This window comes from Salvelinus sp. IW2-2015, linkage group LG26, assembly GCF_002910315.2.
Source record: "Salvelinus sp. IW2-2015 linkage group LG26, ASM291031v2, whole genome shotgun sequence".
NCBI lineage: Eukaryota > Metazoa > Chordata > Actinopteri > Salmoniformes > Salmonidae > Salvelinus > Salvelinus sp. IW2-2015.
The window spans coordinates 21,181,008-21,200,610 of NC_036866.1; the positions used below are offsets into that span (position 1 = coordinate 21,181,008).

Sequence of the window (19,603 nt, forward strand, 5' to 3'; positions counted from 1 at the left end):
TAATTGAACCCTGTTTCTACTGGCATTGTTCTTTCACAAGAACTCTTATGCAATGTTTTTTTCTCAAATACAAGTTCCTGAAATCTTGTTAGGTCCATGCACTCTTGGTTCGGTGCACCTTGAGCCTTGTGAATCAAACTGGCTTTTTTTCCTAAACATGTTACCTAATAAGCTGCAGGGGCTGCACCCTCCTGGGCCAAAATACCAGTTCTTCACATCAAAGCATTTTATTATCAATCTACCCCTAAGAGCTRTTGAAGAGATTATGTAAGAAAAATCTAATCTAATGCCTTGCAGAGATGTTGCTCTGTGCATCTCTCTATTGCATAAACAGTGATGTCCAAAAGCCACTCTAGCATAAGACACAGAAGTGCATTGTTTTTGGATTAAAGAAGTACCAGCTAGTTTTGGTTTGTAGCAAATGTGCAGATTCAAATGATCTTACATGTCAACATTKATTTGATTATCTAACGTTCAACATGCCATAATTTGCCTTAATGCATCTGCCATAATGCATTAAGCAACTAAAATGTTAAATGTCAAAGGCAGTTGAAGTGTTTCTGTATTGTAGGCCTGCCCTCCCACTGCCCTACCTCTCCCCCTGTCCCTTCTGCTCTGTGCACCTTCATATTCCCTCCCTCTTCCTGTGGTGAAGCAATGAGGGTACTGTGTGTCACTGCTTCCACACTGGAAACAAAGGCCAGTGAAGATCCAGGGATAACATTGACACAGTGCAGAATGAAAACACATTACTGCAGCCTGCCCACTATCTCTGTTCTCTACCACCCACACTCTTCCTCTAGAGCTACCACCCACACTCTTCCTCTAGAGCTGCCTGCCCACCATCTCTCTGTTCTCTACCACCCACGCTCTTCCTCTAGAGCTGCCTGCCCACTATCTCTGTTCTCTACCACCCACACTCTTCCTCTAGAGCTGCTTGCCCACCATCTCTCTGTTCTCTACCACCCACGCTCTTCCTCTAGAGCTGCCTGCCCACCATCTCTCTGTTCTCTACCACCCACGCTCTCCCTCTAGAGCTGCCTGGGCACAGCACAAAGTATTGACCATGTGATCTGCACCTGTATCAAGGGGGATAGTAGTGCGGGGGATGACAGAGAAAAATAAACATACGTGAGAATATTGGGCTTTCCTAGATAAACTTCCAGTGTGTGAGTGTCTCTCTGAGTTCATTGTGAGTATTCAGCAGTGGCGTTCCAGGCCCTGACACTAGGGACTTTGTCGCAGCATTAGTGACATCTCCATCACACAGGGCCCAAAACAAGGTCCTCTTTGATAGAAGAAGAAAAAAAGGGAGGGATTGAGACTAGATTAAACACACACCAATCACCAGGGACTCAGCCAGGACAAGAGCCCAACACAGAGAGACAGGCCCTGTGAGGTTAGGCAGCCTCGGGTGAGCCAACTATTGGCAGGCCTCAGGCACAGATATTTTAGCTTCAAGACACAGGATCAGGCCGGGTGTTACCCACACATTAAATGGAATTCTAAAGTGTAGTTTTAGTCTGTGGCAGCTACAGTTCTACTGAGCAGTGTGGTTTTGGCCAGACCCTTAAGTTTTATCAGTGTTGTCGTGTTTGGTCAGCAGCACTGATATCAGTTCCTTAGATACAGAGATGCATCCCGGCCCTAAGGAAGGAAGCCAAGATTCATTTTGGACTTGCAGGAATGGTAGTCAGGATTCAGCAGTCACAGCTGGTCATTTCCATCTAAAAGGACCCATGAGCACCAACATGTGAAGTTCATAGGAGCATGTCAAATTGGGTGTCAAAWGAAATCTAAGAGTCTATATTTTTGAGAAATAAAGGCACATATACAGTACATTTTCAACAATTCTAAAAAATGTGGAATAAGGAAAGACTTGATTTCTACCAAAAAAACTCTTAAGGTATTTGAAATGCATCAAAACAAAATAATGTGGAAGTAAAGACCCCTGCCAACTAATAGCAACACATTTATTTTGGGAGACATCTCTCTGCCTTCTGTAAATTTAAGATATTTCCTAATTTCTCTCCCTCATGACAAGTGAGAATAACGAAAGTTCACAGAAGTAAAGGCAGACCTAGCAATTAGTTAGTGTTCTTACTGATATCAATTTTGTTTATTAATTATTAAGTGATTCAAACTRAAAATTGCTTTACATAATCAATAACAGAATTTCTGCAATTGAATTGGCTACAATGGGAAATCATAGTAGTGATAAAGCACAGTTGGGTTCACAAGTTTGGACAGAACAGTACAGTAGAGCAAAGTAGAGTATAGTTCAGTAGAGTACATTAGAGTGGGGTACACTATAATGTTCTGCATTGTACTGTACTAAACTTTACTGTAATCTACTCTACTGTAATCTACTCTACTGTGCTGTACTTTGATGTTCAAACTTGTGAAAGAGACTTGGTTCGGACTAGGGCTGTTGCGGTGACCGTATTACCCCGACACCGGCTGTCACGAGTCATGAAGGCAGTCAAATTCCACATGACCGTTTAGTCACGGTAATTTAGTCACGGCTTCTCCAAGCTCTGATGCTGGTCATTAATAGCCTACCAAACTAACTGCCTGGTACTCAGCACTCTATTGTCCCTCTAATCACTCTGACATCAATGCAAATGTATTCTAAAATCGAATCAAACACTATGAGAGCCCATGAGTTCATGTCGCACAACATTTCTGTAGGCTATGCAAATGGACGAGAAAAAAAAGAGTGATGTCCGCTAATAAAAAGAGGAGGATCCCATCAGCTTTCTACAGGCTAGACCTATGATATTTATTTCTCAACTTTCCTAATATTAAGCGCATTGCTTATATTTACACAGGGGTATAGCCTACCTGTCTGGCATGGAAATAAACCATGGGGAAAAGCATCCGCCATTCGCTATTTAAGTGCATAGATTATTTATTTTTTCCCCGTTGCCCCTATGTCGATACAGGTGCATGATAATGGTTGATTCTAAATCAAAATGTCACACACATTATTTAGTATATGGAAAGACAATATTAAATCAAGAATAGTCTGATMGGTGACAATATTAGCCTATCACCTGTGAATTATATATTATGACTTATATTATGATGCCCAGCATAAGAAACAATGCCTTTATTTTGCGACGTGTTCGAATCCTAGTCACACACCTCATGTAGCCTAGCCCATAGGGCTATATGTTTTAATGAGGTTTGTATCACAACTAAAGTGGCCAAATAACTTAATATAATTAAMCACATTAATCCGCTTTACAAGGGATGTAGAGCCTAACTGGCATATATAAGCAGTATGTGAGTTTCAAGTTTGGGGAAGATATTAAAATCATTACATGCATAATTGCATTTGTGGTCACTTTTGATAATGGTGTTTTCTGCTAATGGAACATTCACGCTTATAGCCTAGTACCATGTGCACATTGCTTCGCTTATAATGTGAAGAAATTGCCTAATAGTTTATCAACATTTTAAGCTAAAACGTTCTGATCTGTTGTGTCAGCCACGTTGCATATTTTTTTTAACCTTTATTTAAGTAAGCAAGTCAGTTAAGAACAAATTCTTATTTACAATGACGGCCTATTGCATAAAAATGGGGTTTTGATTTGATGCTAGTGGTTGTATTAATTTGGGATCTATCGCATCCCACAACTTATACAGACTATGTTTGGAATATTTATTTCCTGGCACCTTTGTACTATGGGGGATAGTAGATTGACATAGGCTAGTGCTTTTGCTGTTTGTTCGGCGTACTCATCTTGTTGGCTGACGAAAAGTAAATGTGGACAGTTCTTCCAACATCTTCAATATGCACCTCGGAATTGGATAAGGAGGTGCCCAGTTGTGTCCCCGATGTGTCGGTCTTCACTCAGGGAGAAGGACACAACTCAGCACTCAGGGCCGCAAAAGGCATGGATTTTTTTTAGGGTGCATTACGGCCACAAAGGGGATGCCGCTGTGAAATTCAAGGCATTATCAAGAGCTTGTCAAATTGTGAATGAGAGACTGATGTAGTATGTACAGCCTGCGCAAAAAAACAAAGCAGAGCTCATGTCTTTCAAGCAACTTTTTTCAAATCATCATTAGTCTCTCATCATGCAACTACGGTGAGACCGACAACTATTTTGCTTGACAATCACTGGCTGACGAAATTTCGAGACCACTAGTTCGGACTAACCAAATTGATGAAGCACTACTTGAGTTTCTGTGCCATATTCAGTACATTTTATAGTAATAACTACTATTTCATATACACAAATCATATACTGTGTCAAAACATATTTACACGACACTAACCGCACAAGCATTCCACATACACAGACACAGACCTTCAAGAGGATCCTTCTCATCATGGGCATCATGCAGTAAACAGGAAACAGGTAAGCGACACATTCTCCTTCCTTTACTCTAGTGTTCAGCCTCGGATGGTTACCCTGCTACACCCCCCACCCACACACAGATCAGCGCAGTGAGGACCCAGTCAGCCATCCTAACAATACCTCCAGTCTGTAATGCCTGGTTCCTACCTGTCCCAGAAGAGATTGGTCAGCCTGGGAATAAATACAGTGAGGTCACACGATGCGGAAATCTATTGAGAGTGGCATAAACATAAAACCATGTGAGCTGTACGCCACATAACTAAAGGCTTCCATTGGTTTCCACGATGAGTGTGGTTATGGCTGGACAGGGTCCGAAGCCCATAGACACGATCACGCTCATTGTTCTGCTGCCTGGCTGGTCTCGTTCCAGGACAGTTCTAGAAAACAAAGCACACAGGGGCCAGCCACTCAACTATCCCCCACCACACCCTGACATCACTGCATCTTCCACACACACTCTGAGCATGCTCAGCATTGTTCTCAACATCTCAATGTGCATATCACACCAGCAGGTCAAAGGAAAGTCTCATGCATGGGTGTTTATAAACAGGGTGTTTGTTAACATGGTGTCTGTCTTGTGTTGTGTCTGTGAATGAGTGTGAGTGAGAGAAAAAAAAACTCACTGGCTGTTTTGTGATCAGCCACAGAGAGGGTATCTGGGGTAACAAAAGCCCTAATGACATTGCCAATGGAGCTGAAGCTAGGCTTCGGATACAGGCTGCACCCCTCACCAACCAGCCCGTCTCCAACTCCACTCTGACATTCCAAACATGGTGGAGATAAGCAGGGTCTACTGTCTCCTAACCAAGGGGCACACAGGCCCTGATGAACACAGGACCTGTACACTGATCAGAGGGGGAAGCCGCCTGTGTCGCAGAACTGAACAGCAACAGCAGTGGGGGTAGGGTGACTGGGTGGAAGGGCATGCCAGTTCCCTAATTCAACACTGAGCTGATGGACAGGGAAAGGGCTAGTCGGCTCTAAAAACAACACTGGGGACAGACAGCGGAGCAACAAGCACAAGAGTAGAGCGGCACTTAGCACCTCAAAACACAGCCAGTAGACAGTTCTGGTCATCCACTAACTCCACGTGCAGTTTAAACACAATTTACTGACCTTATCATAACCATTAAACCTCTGGATTATAGGAAATAGACTGGAACTACAGTACCAGTCAAAAGTTAGGACACACCTACTCATTCCAGGGTTTTTCTTTATTTTTACCATTTTCTACATTGTTGAATAACAGTGAAGACATCAACACTGAAATACCACATATTGAAACATGTTGTAACCAAAAAAGTGTGAAAGTAGCCACCCTTTTCCTTGACAGCTTTGCACACTCTAGGCATTGTCTCAACCAGCTTCATGATGTAGTCACCTGGAAGACAGCCCTATTAGGTAAAAGACCAAGTCCATATTATGGCAAGAACAGCTGAAATAAGCAAAGASAAATGACAGTCCATCATTACTTTAAGACATGAAGGTCAGTCAATATGGAAAATTTAAGAACTGAAAGTGTCTTCAAGTGCAGTCGCAAAAACCATCAAGCGCTATGATGAAACTGGCACTCATGAGGATCGCCACAGGAAAGGAAGACCCAGAGTTACCTCTGCTCCAGAAGATAAGTTCATTACAGTTACCAGCCTCAGAAATTGCAGCCCAAATATATGCTTCAGACTTCAAGTAACAGACACATCCCAAAATCAACTGTTCAGAGGAGACTGCCTGAATCAGGCCTTCATGGTCAAATTGCTGCAAAGAAACCACTACTAAAGGACACCAATAAGAAGAAGAGACTTGCTTGGGCCAAGAAACATGATCATTGGACATTAGACCGGTGGAAATTTGTCCTTTGGTCTGATGAGTGCAAAATCCAACCACAGTGTCTTTGTGAGATGTAGAGTACGGATGATCTCTGCATGTGTGGTTCCCACCGTGAAGCATGGTGGAGGTGTGATGGTGTGGGGGTGCTTTTCTGGCGACACAGTCAGTGCTTTATTTAGAATTCAAGGCACATTTAACCAGCATGCCTACCACAACATTCTGCAGCAATATTAATCTAAATTCAATCAGCACATTGTTTGTAGCGCGGGCAATACACTGCTACTCTATCTTCCGAGATGCATACAAGGCCCCCCCCCCCCCCCTTCATTCCTTCGACAAATCCGACCACGACTCCATTTTGCTCCTACCATCCTATAGGCAGAAACTCAAACATGATGTACCCGTGATAAGAACCATTCAACGCTGGTCTGACCAATTGGAATCCACGCTTCAAGATTGTTTTGATCACGCGGATTGGGATATGTTCTGGGCAGCCTCAGAGAATAACATCGATTGATACGCTGGTTCGGTGAGTGAGTTTATAAGGAAGTGCATTGGAGATGTTGTACCCACTGTGACTATTAAAACCTACCCTAACCAGAAACCTCGGATAGACGGCGGCATTCGCGCAAAACTGAAAGTGAGAACCATTTAACCATGGAAAGATGACGGGGAATATGGCTGAATTAAAACAGTGTAGTTATTCCCTCCGCAAGGCAATAAAACAAGCAAAATGTCAGTATAGGGACAAAGTGGAGTCGCAATTCAACGGCTCAGACACAAGACGTATGTGGCAGGGTGTACAGGCAATTACGGACTACAAAAAGAAAACCAGCCACGTTACTGACGTCTTGCTTCCAGACAAACTAAACACCTTCTTTGCCCACTTTGAGGATAATACAGTGACACTGACGCGTCCCGCTACCAAGGACTGTGCCCCCCCCCCCCCTCTCTCCTTCTCCATTGCCGATGTGAGTAAGACATTTAAACGTGTTAACCCTCGCAAGGCTGCTGGCCCAGACGGTATCCCTAGCCGCATCCTCAGAGCATGCGCAGACCAGCTGACTGGTGTTTACAGACATATTCAATCACTCCCTGTCCCAGTCTGCTGTGCCCACATGCTTCAAGATGGCCACCATTGTTCCGGTACCCAAGAAGGCAAAGATAATTTAACTAAATGACTATCGCCCCTTAGCATTCACTTCTGTTATCATGAGGTGCTTTGAGAGACTAGTCAAGGATCATATCACCTCCAACTTACCAGCCACCCTAGACCAACTTCAGTTTGCATACTGCCCAAACAGGTCCACAGACGATGCAATCGTCATCACACTGCCCTATCCCATCTGGACAAGAAGAATACCTATGTAAGAATGCTGTTCATTGACTACAGCTCAGTATTCAACACCACAGTACCCTCCAAATTCATCATTAAGCTTAAGGCCCTGGGTCTCAACCCCGCCCTGTGCAACTGGGTCCTGGACTTTGACGGGCCGCCCCCAGGTGGTGAGGGTAGGAAACAACATCTCCACTTCACTGATCCTCAACACTGGGGCCCCACAAGGGTGCATGCTCAGCCCCTTCCTGTACTCCGTGTTCACCCATGACTGCGTGGCCATGCACGCCTCAAACTCAATCATCAAGTTTGCAGAGGACACAACAGTAGTGGGCTTGATTACCAACAACGACGAGACAGGCTACAGGGACGAGGTGAGGGCACTCGGAGTGTGGGGTCAGGAAAACAACCACTCAACGTCAACAAAACAAAAGGAGATGATCGTGGACTTCAGGAAACAGCAGAGGGAGCACCCCCCTATACACATCAACGGGACAGCAGTGGAGAAGTTGGAAAGTTTTAAGTTCCTTGCAACAGCGCCTCTTCAACCTCAGGAGGCTGACAAAATGTGGCTTGTCACCTAAAACCCTCAAACTTTTACAGAAGCACAATTGAGAGCATCCTGTCGGGCTGTATCACAGCCTGGTACAGCAACTGCACCGCCCTTAAACGCAAGGCTCTCCAGAGGGTGGTGCGTTCTGCCCAACGTATCACCGGGGGCAAACTACCTGCACTCCAGGACACCTACACCACCCGATGTCAAAAGAAGGCCAAAAAGATCATCAAGGACAACAACTACCCAAGCCACTGCCTGTACACCCCACAACCATCCAGAAGGCGAGGTCAGTACAGGTGCATCAAGCTGAGAACGAGAGACTGAAAAACAGCTTCCATCTCAAGGACATAAGACTGTTAAAAAGCCATCACTAACACAGAGTAGCTACTGCCTACATACAGATTCAAATCATTGGCCATCTTAATAAATGGATCACTAGTCACTTTAAATAATGCCACTTTAATCATGTTCACATATCTTACATTACTTATCTCATATGGATATACTGTATTTTATACCATCTATTGCATCTTGCCTATGCCGCTCGGTCATCGCTCATCCACTATTTATATGTACATATTCTTATTCCATCCCTTTAGATTTGTGTGTATTAGGGAGTTGTTTTGGAATTGTTAGATTACTAGTTGGATATTACTGCACTGTCAGAACTAGAAGTACAAGCATTTCGCTACACTCACATTAACATCTGCTAAACATGTGTATGTGACCAATAAAATGTAATTTGCGCTTAGTGGGACTATCATTTGCTTTTCAAAAGAACAATGACCCAAAACACACCTCAAGGCTGTGTAAGGGCTATTTGACCAATAAGGAGAGTGATGGAGTGCTGCATCAGATGACCTGGCCTCCACAATCCCCAGACCTCAACCCAATTGAGATCGTTTGGGATGAGCTAGCCCGCAGAGTGAAGGAAAAGCAGCCAACAAGTGCTCAGCATATGTGGGAACTCCTTTAAGAGTTGCACAAAGTAGATGTCCTAACCGACTTGCCAAAACTATAGTTTGTTAACAAGACATTTGTGGAGTGGATGAAAAACGAGTTTTATTGACTCCAACCTAAGTGTATGTAAACATCCAACTTCAACTGTGCACACGTGTCCCCTTCCTTCCCTTCCATTCTCTCTGCCAGCGCCTAAACAAAGACCCACTACATCCCTTCCCGCCACTCCCTTCTCCATCCCTCCACGTCTGCTTGACTCTTGTCTAACACTTCCACTAAATTAAGAGATTTGTAATTAAAACCCAACTGTTTACGACTCATCTCAGTACTGACTCAGTCAAGCCCCCTAGTCACTATTCATTGTCTCAAAGTCCATGGGTATGTTTACAACACTGGCCATGAGGGACTGGTTTGAAAAACTGTGAAATAATGTTCTTCAAATCTCCACAGCAACAGGCCCTGACTAGAGTGTGACCACACCTAAAGTGAGGGGAAACCACGCAACACACACTTATGGATGTCCCCTAGGGATTATTACTATGTCACTGACAGCCACAGCACTGAACACTAAGGTGTCCGTGTCCACACCCCACCCCTGGGAACAGCTGGTCTACCTCAACACCACCAAAAATGGATCTGTGGGGCCGGCATTTTTTTCCCTCCCCACAGACCGAATTAAACCACATTCATTTGGACATGTAGTGGGAGACCACCTGGATGTTAACACAAACTGCAGTCATCCCCATCATCCACAAACCATAGGCCTATTAAGACCAACACCAGGGACTTAGACTGAGACAATGTGGCCAGAGCTATGAGGAGGAGGAACATTATCATTCTCCAACTCCAGGGCTTTCAGTTTCATAATGGACTCCACGAGAAGGAAATGGAGGAAGGTTTTCTACCCCCTGTTTTCAGGGCAGTGTACGGCAGATCCAACTTCAGCCCTGACAAACTGGACAATGTGAAGCCAAAGCAAAGGAATTTAGCCTCAAACAGAGAGAGATAGTGAGGGAACATATATTGAGGGTGTAAGAAATCACATAGGCTGATAAAACACACCCACAAAATGAAAACTAAACATTCACAATCAATGGGAACACACACTGGTGGAGGTTCAATGATAAGTAACATATTACAAGATGCTTCACACGGTGTGAAATACTACAAATCCCAATACAAGCAGCGAGTGACTGACGTTTGACTCACCACAATTCCAAAACAAGAGTAACAACACCATAGACAAAACTAACATCCTGTACTTRAAAATTCCATCGTAGCCGAGAACAAAATAAAACTATAATATTTGTATAAATCGTCAAGTCCACAAGCCCCACTTTAAATCAGATTAAAGGGGAAAAGGTACCTCCAAATCCACTGTACATCTTTTTATCGATATGTGGCTTCCTCTCAGTGTTGACCACCCAGACCAGGAGAAGGTTCCTTGGGTTTAATGAGAACCACCTTAAAGAGATAGACATAGATAGATCCACGGACGGAGATCCAGCAGTGTCTACTCGTCTGAAGTTTAATCTCTGGCCCCTCTCTCAAACTCAGAGGAGAGAGAGAGAGAGAGTGCAGAGCAGAGGCGCCGCCAGGAAATGGGAAGGCGGTCAACCTCCCTGCCAGCAGCCCTCTCCTCCTACTTCTCTGGCTTCCTCTACTCTTCCCTGACTGACATCACACTCTTCCTGCCTCTCCCTCTTCCAGCAAAACCAGCACATTGTTTCCAACTCATAAATTGCATGTACAGTACCAGTCAAAATTTGACACACCTACTCATTCAAAGGATTTTCTTAATTTATACATTGTAGAATAATAGTGAATACATCTAAACTATCAAATAGCACATGTGGAATCATGTAGTAACAAATCAAAATATATTTTATATTTGAGATTCTTCAAAGTAGCAACGCTTTGCCTTGACAGCTTTGCACACTCTTGGCATTCTCTCAACCAGCTTCATGAGGTAGTCACCTGGAATGCATTTCAATTCACAGGTTTGCATTGTTAAAAGTTAATTTGTGGAATTTCTATCCTTCTTAATGCGTTTGAGCCAATCAGTTTCATTGTGACGAGGTAGGGGTGGTATACAGAAAATAGCCTTATTTGGTAAAAGACCAAGTCCATATTATGTCCATCATTACTTTAAGACATGAAGGTCAGTCAATATGGAAAATTTCAAGAACTGAAAGTGTCTTCAAGTGCAGTCGCAAAAACCATCAAGCACTATGATGAAACTGGCACTCATGAGGATCGCCACAGGAAAGGAAGACCCAGAGTTACCTCTGCTCCAGTGGATAAGTTCATCACAGTTACCAGCCTCAGAAATTGCAGCCCAAATATATGCTTCAGACTTCAAGTAACAGACACATCCCAACATCAACTGTTCAGAGGAGACTGCATGAATCAGGCCTTCATGGTCAAATTGCTGCAAAGAAACCACTACTAAAGGACAATAAGAATAATAAGAAGAGACTTGATTGGGCCAAGAAACATGAGTATTGGACTTTAGACCGGTGGAAATCTGTCCTTTGGTCTGATGAGTCCAAATGTGAGATTTTTGGTTCCAACCGCTGTGTCTTTATGAGACGTAGAGTAGGTKAAAGAATGATCTCTGCATGTGTGGTTCACACCGTGAAGCATGGAGGGGGGGACGTGTGATGGTGCTTTGCTGGTGACACTGTCTGATTTATTTAGAATTCAAGGCACACTTAACCAGCATGGCTACTACAGCATTCTGCAGTGATACGCCATCCCATCTTATTTGCACTTAAGGGGACTATCATTTCTTTCTCAACAGGACAATGACCCCAAACACACCTCCAGACTCCAGCTATTTAACCAAGAAGGAGAGAGATGGGTTGCTGCATCAGATGACCTGGTCTCCACAATCCCCCAACCTCAACCCAATTGAGATGGTTTGGGATGAGTTGGACCGCAGAGTGAAAGAAAAGCAGCCAACAAGTGATCAGCATATGTGGGAACTCCTTCAAGACTGCTGGAAAAGCATTCCTCATGAAGCTGGTTGATAGAATGCCAAGAGTATGCAAAGCTCTCATCAAGGCAAAGGGTGGCATCTTTGAAGAATCTCAAATATAAAATATATTTTGATTTGTTTAACACTTGTTTGGTTACTACATGACTCCATATTTGTTATTTCATAGTTTGTCTTCACTATTATTCTACAATGTAGAAAATAGTTAAAATAAATAAAATCCCTTGAATGAGTCGGTGTYTCCAAACGTTTGGCTGGTACTGTATGTAATTATAACATTTGTGTTCCCTACTACTGCCATTACATATCATGAATAGGACCCCAAAATAGCTTTGAGTAATAAACTGTGGAAACTCAAGAGACCCTAAGAAAAGAAAATGTTAACGTCTCAACTCTGCCCTTAATTTTTTCCCCTCATAATCACAACTGAAGTCTGAAATAACACAACACAATGAGAGATGATCCTTATCAGCCTTGAGTTATTCATCTATGACAAATCCCTATCCGTCTTAGCGTGCCAGACTGTCTATCAATGTTGTAAACAGTTTACAATAAATACCCAGACACCCCAGAGCATGATGCACCAAACGGGAAATGAACGCTCACAACCCCCTCAGAAACACTGTTCTTACTCTATATCGTCATCATAGATTCTGAGGCTCTTGTCTGCATAGTCTCACTCCGCAAGACAAAAACATCTTTTTTTTTGTTGCTTTTTGTCAGCTCAAGCCTCTAAAATTACAGAGATGAGTGACTCCGTGAACCTTGTGATCAGGTCAAACTTGTGTGATGACCCCACGTCTCATTCTTAACAGTGCACCTTGAAAATGTTTAACAGAGGACAGGACTGGTAAAAGGGACTTGAGAACCTAGCTGCAAGCTTATGATCACGCTCAAGGTGACACTGCTCTAGTTCAAGTACTTAACCTGATTAGGTATACGGCTGCACTTTACGCTGAGGAATGAAAGTTATGTCAATAATAACCTAAAGGGACAGCCATCACTGTCAGCAGTATGCCATCAGAAAAACAGTAGGATATTAGTCAAACAGTTGCAACAACATGCTGAAAACTAGTGACTAATAAATCAGTAGAGCACAGAGTCTGATGAAGTGGAGTGAGAATAGATGGGTATATGCAAATAGCTTGTAAAACTGGTTTACGCAACACTGTTTCTCATTGGGCTTTCCCCCATAACCCAGGCCACTGCCTTTCTCCTGGAGGCAGACTTGTTTTTAATGTCTTCAACATCACGCGCACGCAGGATATTAGTCAAACAGTTGCAACACACACACACACACACACACACACACACACACACACACACACACACACACACACACACACACCTCCTTCCGTATGCGCTGCACATTTACAGGGAGAGGAAAGCCTTAAATCGACATGTTAATCCAGCTATTATTTTCAGCCCAAGCTTCTCTCGCTGCGCATTCAGATTTCACTGAGATTAAACTCGAATGACTTTCATGTGTTCCACTTAGATCCAAATGTACCACTTCATTACACACACGGGGAGACTTGTTTAGTTCAGAATAGAAAAATATGTGCACAAATATGCACACAAAGCTAGTTTTCATATAACACACCACAAAGAATGAAGTAAACAAACAAAGACACTGTCAATAAACATGTTCACCTCCCATGTCACAACCATGACTGTCACCAAGGGTTTCTAACAGGTCCTGACAGGATCAACCTCAGCAGAATCCCATTCTGCACGCTAGAATGTGCAGGAGAACTAGCTAACATTGATACTTGATGACAGTGATTGGCTGAGTAGCTTCGTTGGCGATTAGTAGTTGGTCAGATCCAGTAAATGGAGTAAGCGAGGCAGTCGAGGTGAATCAAATCAAGGTCTGTTAACCACATCAGATCAGCTCATTAGCATCAAGGGGAAACCCCACACCGAGTCTCAGCCTGGCTGACCAGGAATCAACATACACCAAATAAACATCGGTCTACACAATGAAACAGAGTGTAACAAGAGATCAGGGGATCAGCATCCAACGTACGAAAGACACATAATTCTACATCTCCTTTAGAGCACTTCTATTCAGTGCACAGAAACACATACACCAGGACATACACTACATGATCAAAAGTATGTGGACACCTGCTCGTCAAACATCTCATTCCAAAATCATGGGCATTGATATGAAGTTGGTCCACCTTTTGCTGCTATAACAGCCGCTCTTACATTGCTCATCCAAATATTTATATATTCTTAATTCCATTCCTTTAGATTGTGTGTATTGTTAGATATTACTGCACTGTTGAAGCTAGAAACAAGCATTTTGCTATACCTGCAATAACATCTGCTAAACACGTGTATGTGACAAATACAATTTTATTTAACAGCCTCCACTCTTCTGGGCAGGCTTTCCACTAGATGTTGGAACATTGCTACGGGGACTTGCTGCCATTCAGCCACAAYAGTATTAGTGAGGTTGGGCACTGATGTTGGGAGATTAGGCCTGGCTCGCAGTCGGCGTTCCAATTTATCCCAAAGGTGTTCAATGGCGTTAAGGTCAGGGCTCTGTGCAGGCCAGTCAAGTTCTTCCACATCGATCTCGACAAACCACTTCTGTATGGACCTCGCTTTGTGCACGGGGGCATTGTCATGCTGAAACAGGAAAGGGCCTTCCCCAAACTGTTGCCACAAAGTTGGATGCACAGAATCTTCTGGAATGTTATTGTATGCTGTAGCGTTAAGATTTGTTTTACACTGTTTTGGTTACTACATGATTCCATATGTGTTCTTTCATAGTTTTTGATGTCTTCACTATTATTCTACAATATAGAAAATAGTAAAAAGAAAGAAAAACCCTTGAATGAGTAGGTGTGTCCAAACTTTTGACTGGTACTGTACATGTAGATAGGGGTAAAGGGGCAAAGTAGACTGCACCATTTTCTTGTTTTTAAAATGTATGGATGGCCAGGGGCACACTCAAACACTTAGACATTATTTACAAAAGATGCATTTGTTTACTGAGTCAGCCAGAGGCAGTAGGGATGACCACTTGTTCTCTTGATAAGTGCATGAATTTGACCATTTTCCTGTCCTGCTAAGCATTCAAAATGTAAKGAGTACTTTTGGCTGTCAAGGGAAATGTACGGAATAAAAAGTAGAATATATTCTTTAGGAATGTAGTGAAGTAAAAGTAGTCAAAAATATAAATAGTAAAGTACAGATACTCCAAAAAAACGAAAGTATTTTTACTTAAGTACATTACACCACTGCCCAGAGGCTTCTGTTACTTGGCGTGTTATAGAAAAGTCAAAGGTGTCACCAAATAGATTACAATATTAATTATTTACTGGAATGACTACTAAAAAAATTGCATTGGTGTTTGGACAAACTATAGCAGGCCTGGGAAAATATTTTCCATGGAGGGCAACACTATAAAATATATTTGCCATCGTGGGCCAGAATCATATTACAAATCAAATTTTATCAAATCAAATTTTATTTGTCACATACACATGGTTAGCAGATATTAATGCGAGTGTAGCGAAATGCTTGTGCTTCTAGTTCCGACAATGCAGTAATAAACAACAAGTAATCTAACAATTCCACAACTACTACCTTATACACACAAGTGTAAAGGGAAAGAATATGTACATAAAGACATATGAATGAGTGAACGGCATAGGCAAGATGCAGTAGATGGTATAGAGTACAGTATATACATATGAGATGAGTAATGTAGGGTATGTAAAGCATTATATTAAAGTTGGCATTGTTTAATAGTGGCTAGTGATACATTTTTACATAATTTCCATCAATTCCCATTATTAAAGTGGCTGGAGTTGAGTCAGTATGTGGGCAGCGGCCACTAAATGTTAGTGGTGGCTGTTTAACGTCTGATGGCCTTGAGATAGAACTGTTTTTCAGTCCCTCGGTCCCTGCTTTGATGCACCTGTACTGACCTCGCTCTGGATATAGCGGGTGAACAGGCAGTGGCTCGGTGGTTGTTGTCCTTGATGATCTTTTTGGCCTTCCTGTGACATCGGGTGGTGTAGGTGTCCTGGAGGGCAGGTAGTTTGCCCCCGGTGATGCGTTGTGCAGACCTCACTACCCTCTGGAGAGCCTTACGGTTGTGGGCGGAGCAGTTGCCGTACCAGGCGGTGATACCCGACAGGATGCTCTCGATTGTGCATCTGTAGAAGTTTGTGAGTGCTTTTAGTGACAAGCCGAATTTCTTCAGCCTCCTAGAGTTTGAAGAGGCGCTGCTGCGCTTCTTCACAACGCTGTCTGTGTGGGTGGACCAATTCAGTTTGTCCGTGATGTGTACACCGAGGACTTAAAACTTTCCACCTTCTCCACTACTGTCCCGTCGATGTGGATAGGGGGGTGTCTCCCTCTGCTGTTTCCTGAAGTCCACAATCATCTCCTTTGTTTTGTTGACGTTGAGTGTGAGGTTATTTTCCTGACACACACTCCGAGGGCCCTCACCTCCTCCCTGTAGCCGTCTCGTCGTTGTTGGTAATCAAGCCTACCACTGTAGTGTCGTCCGCAAAACTTGATGATTGAGTTGGAGGCGTGCATGGCCACGCAGTCGTGGGTGAACAGGGAGTACAGGAGGGCTCAGAACACACCCTTGTGGGGCCCCAGTGTTGAGGATCAGCGGGGTGGAGATTGGTTACCTACGCCTCACCACCTGGGGAGGCCGTCAGGAAGTCCAGGACCCAGTTGCACAGGCGGGGTCGAGACCCAGGGTCCGAGCTTGATGACGATTTTGGAGGGTACTATGGTGTTAAATGCTGAGCTGCAGTCCGATGACACGCATTCTCACATAGGTAATTCCTCTTGTCCAGAGGGTTAGGGCAGTGTGCATGTTGGTTGCGATTGCGTCGTTCTGTGGACCTATTGGGTCGGTAAGCAAATTGGAGTGGGTCTAGGGGTCAGTAGGGTGAGGTGATATGGTCCTTGACTAGTCCTCTCAAAGCACTTCATGATGACGAAGTGAGTGCTACGGGGCGGTAGTCGTTTAGCTCAGTTACCTTAGCTTTCTTGGGAACAGGAACAATGGTGGCCCTCTTGAAGCATGTGGGAACAGCAGACTGGGATAAGGATTGATTGAATTAGTCCTTAAACACACCAGCCAGCTGGTCTACGCATGCTCTGAGGACGCGGCTGGAATGCCGTCTGGGCCTCAGCCTTGCGAGGGTTAACACGTTTAAATGTTTTACTCACCTCGGCGCAGTGAAGGAGAGCCGCAGGTTTTGGTAGCGGGCCGTGTCAGTGGCACTGTTTTGTCCTCAAAGCGAGCAAATAAGTTGTTAGGTTGTCTGGGAGCAAGACATCCTGGTCCGCAACGGGGCGGTTTTCTTTGTTGTAATCCGTGATTGACTGTAGACCCTGCCACATACTCTTGTGTCTGAGCTGTTGAATTGCGACTGCTCATACTTTGTCTCTATACTGGCACTAGCTTGTTTGATTGCCTTGCGGAGGGGAATAGCTACACTGTTTGTATTCGTCATGTTTCCGGTCACCTTGCCTGGTTAAAAGCAGTGGGTCGCGCTTTCAGTTTCACGCGAATGCTGCCATCAATCCACGGTTTCTGTTGGGAATGTTTTAATCGTTGCTTGTGGTACGACATCGTCAATGCACTTTCTAATGAACTCGCTCACCGAATCAGCGTATTCATCAATGTTGTGTGTTGGACGCAATGCGGAAATATCCCAATCCACGTGATCGAAGCAGTCTTGAAGCGTGGAATCAGATTGGTCGGACCAGCGTTGAACAGACCTGAGCAAGGGAGCTTGCTGTTTTAGTTTCTGTTTGTAGGCTGGAAGCAACAAATGGAGTCGTGGTCAGGTTTTCCAAAAGGAGGGCGGGGAGGGCCTTATATGCGTTGCGGAAGTTAGTAATACAATGATCCAAAGTTTTACCAGCCCTGGTAGCACAATCGATATCTGATAGAATTTAGGGAGTTTTGTTTTTCAGATTAGCCTTGTTAAAATCCCCAGCTACGATGAATGCAGCTTCAGGGTGTGTGGTTTCCAGTTTACAAAGAGTCAGATAAAGTTCGTTCAGGGCCATCAATGTGTCTGCTTGGGGGGAATATATACGGCTGTGATTATAATCGAAGAGAATTCCCTTGGTAGATAATGCGGTCGACATTTGATTGTGAGGAATTCTAAATCAGGTGAACAGAATGACTTGAGTTCCTGTATGTTGTTATGATCACACCACGTCTCGTTAATCATAAGGATACACCCCCGCCCTCTCTTTACCAGAAAGATTTTGTTTCTGTCGGCGCGATGCGTGAAAGAAACCACTGGCTGCACCGACTCCGTTAGCGTCTCTCGAGTGAGCCATGTTTCCGTGAAGCAAAGAACGTTACAGTCTGATGTCTCTCTGAATATTACCCTTGCTCGGATTTCATCAACCTTGTTGTCAAGAGACTGGAACATTGGTGAGTAGTATGCTAGGGAGTGGAGCGCGATGTGCCCGTCTCCGAAGCCTGAAGAAGACCGCTTCGTTTGCCCCTTTTACGGCGTCGTTGTTTAGGGTCGCCGCTGGGATCATATCCATTGTACTGGGTGGAAGGCAAAACACAGGATCCGCTTCGGGAGAGTCATATTCCTGGTTGTAACGATGGTGAGTTGACGTTGCTCTTATATTCAGTAGTTCCTCCGACTGTATGTATGAAACCTAAGATTACCAGGGGACCAAATGTAAGAAATAACACATAAAAAAATAAAATACTGCATAGTTTCCTAGGAACGCGAAGCGAGGCGGCCATCTCTGTCGGCGCCGGAAGTAGAAAGGGGTTATACATCATGTGTATGACTGTGCTGACAGATATATATACTGTAAATCACATCCAGATATGCTACATATTTTACTATTTTAACATGCACAGAAATAAACCATATCCATGTTCTCCTTTTGGTAGGTATTTTCATTATTAAAAATGCAACAAACTACACAGAGGGAAAAGTACACTGTGCATTCAGCACCACGGACAGAACTCTTGTTAGTGGGTATGCACAAAAACACAAGAAATAGAGAGCTCAACATTACATTTAAATGACTCAATCAGCGTGAGTAGTGAAGTCTCTGATGGGCATTGCCTAGAGCAGTGAAGTCACGTATAGTTTCTGGTGTCGCTATGCGTAGGATTGCTGAGAGGTGAGAGTCAGTAAGAGATGATTTGTGCCTTGACTTGTTATATTTCATCACTGACAATGTCTGGGTCAACCTATGTACAGTTGAAGTCGGAAGTTTACATACACCTTAGCCAAATACATTTGAACTCAGTTTTTCACAATTCCTGACATTTAATCCTAGTAAAAATGTCCTGTTTTAGGACAGTTAGGATCACCACTTTATTTTAAGAATGTGAAACGTCCGAATAACAATAGAGAGGATAATTTATTTCAACTTTAATTTCTTTCATCACATTCCCAGTGGGTCAGAAGTTTACATACACTCAATCATTATTTGGTAGCATTGCCTTTAAATTGTTTAACTTGGGTCAAACGTTTCAGGTAGCCTTCCACAAGCTTCCCACAATAAGTTGGATGAAT

At 43.6% G+C, this 19,603-nt stretch overlaps 1 protein-coding gene across 4 annotated transcripts in view; it reads right to left on the minus strand.

Moving 5' to 3' along the window:
• The window catches only part of ripor1 (RHO family interacting cell polarization regulator 1), a 73,023-nt gene that overhangs the window by 28,827 nt on the left and 24,593 nt on the right, over positions 1 to 19,603 (minus strand). The window contains exon 1 of one of the 4 annotated variants that reach the window (XM_023971119.2): positions 10,416 to 10,593. The exons of 1 other annotated variant lie outside the window; for it this stretch is intronic. In XM_023971119.2, the coding sequence (XP_023826887.1) occupies positions 10,416 to 10,530 (115 nt within the window). In that variant the 5' untranslated portion in view covers positions 10,531 to 10,593. Of the gene's footprint in view, positions 1 to 4,319; positions 4,417 to 10,415; positions 10,594 to 19,603 lie in introns of those variants that run through there. 2 more of the 4 variants (XM_023971122.2, XM_023971120.2) reach the window with 2 other exon arrangements.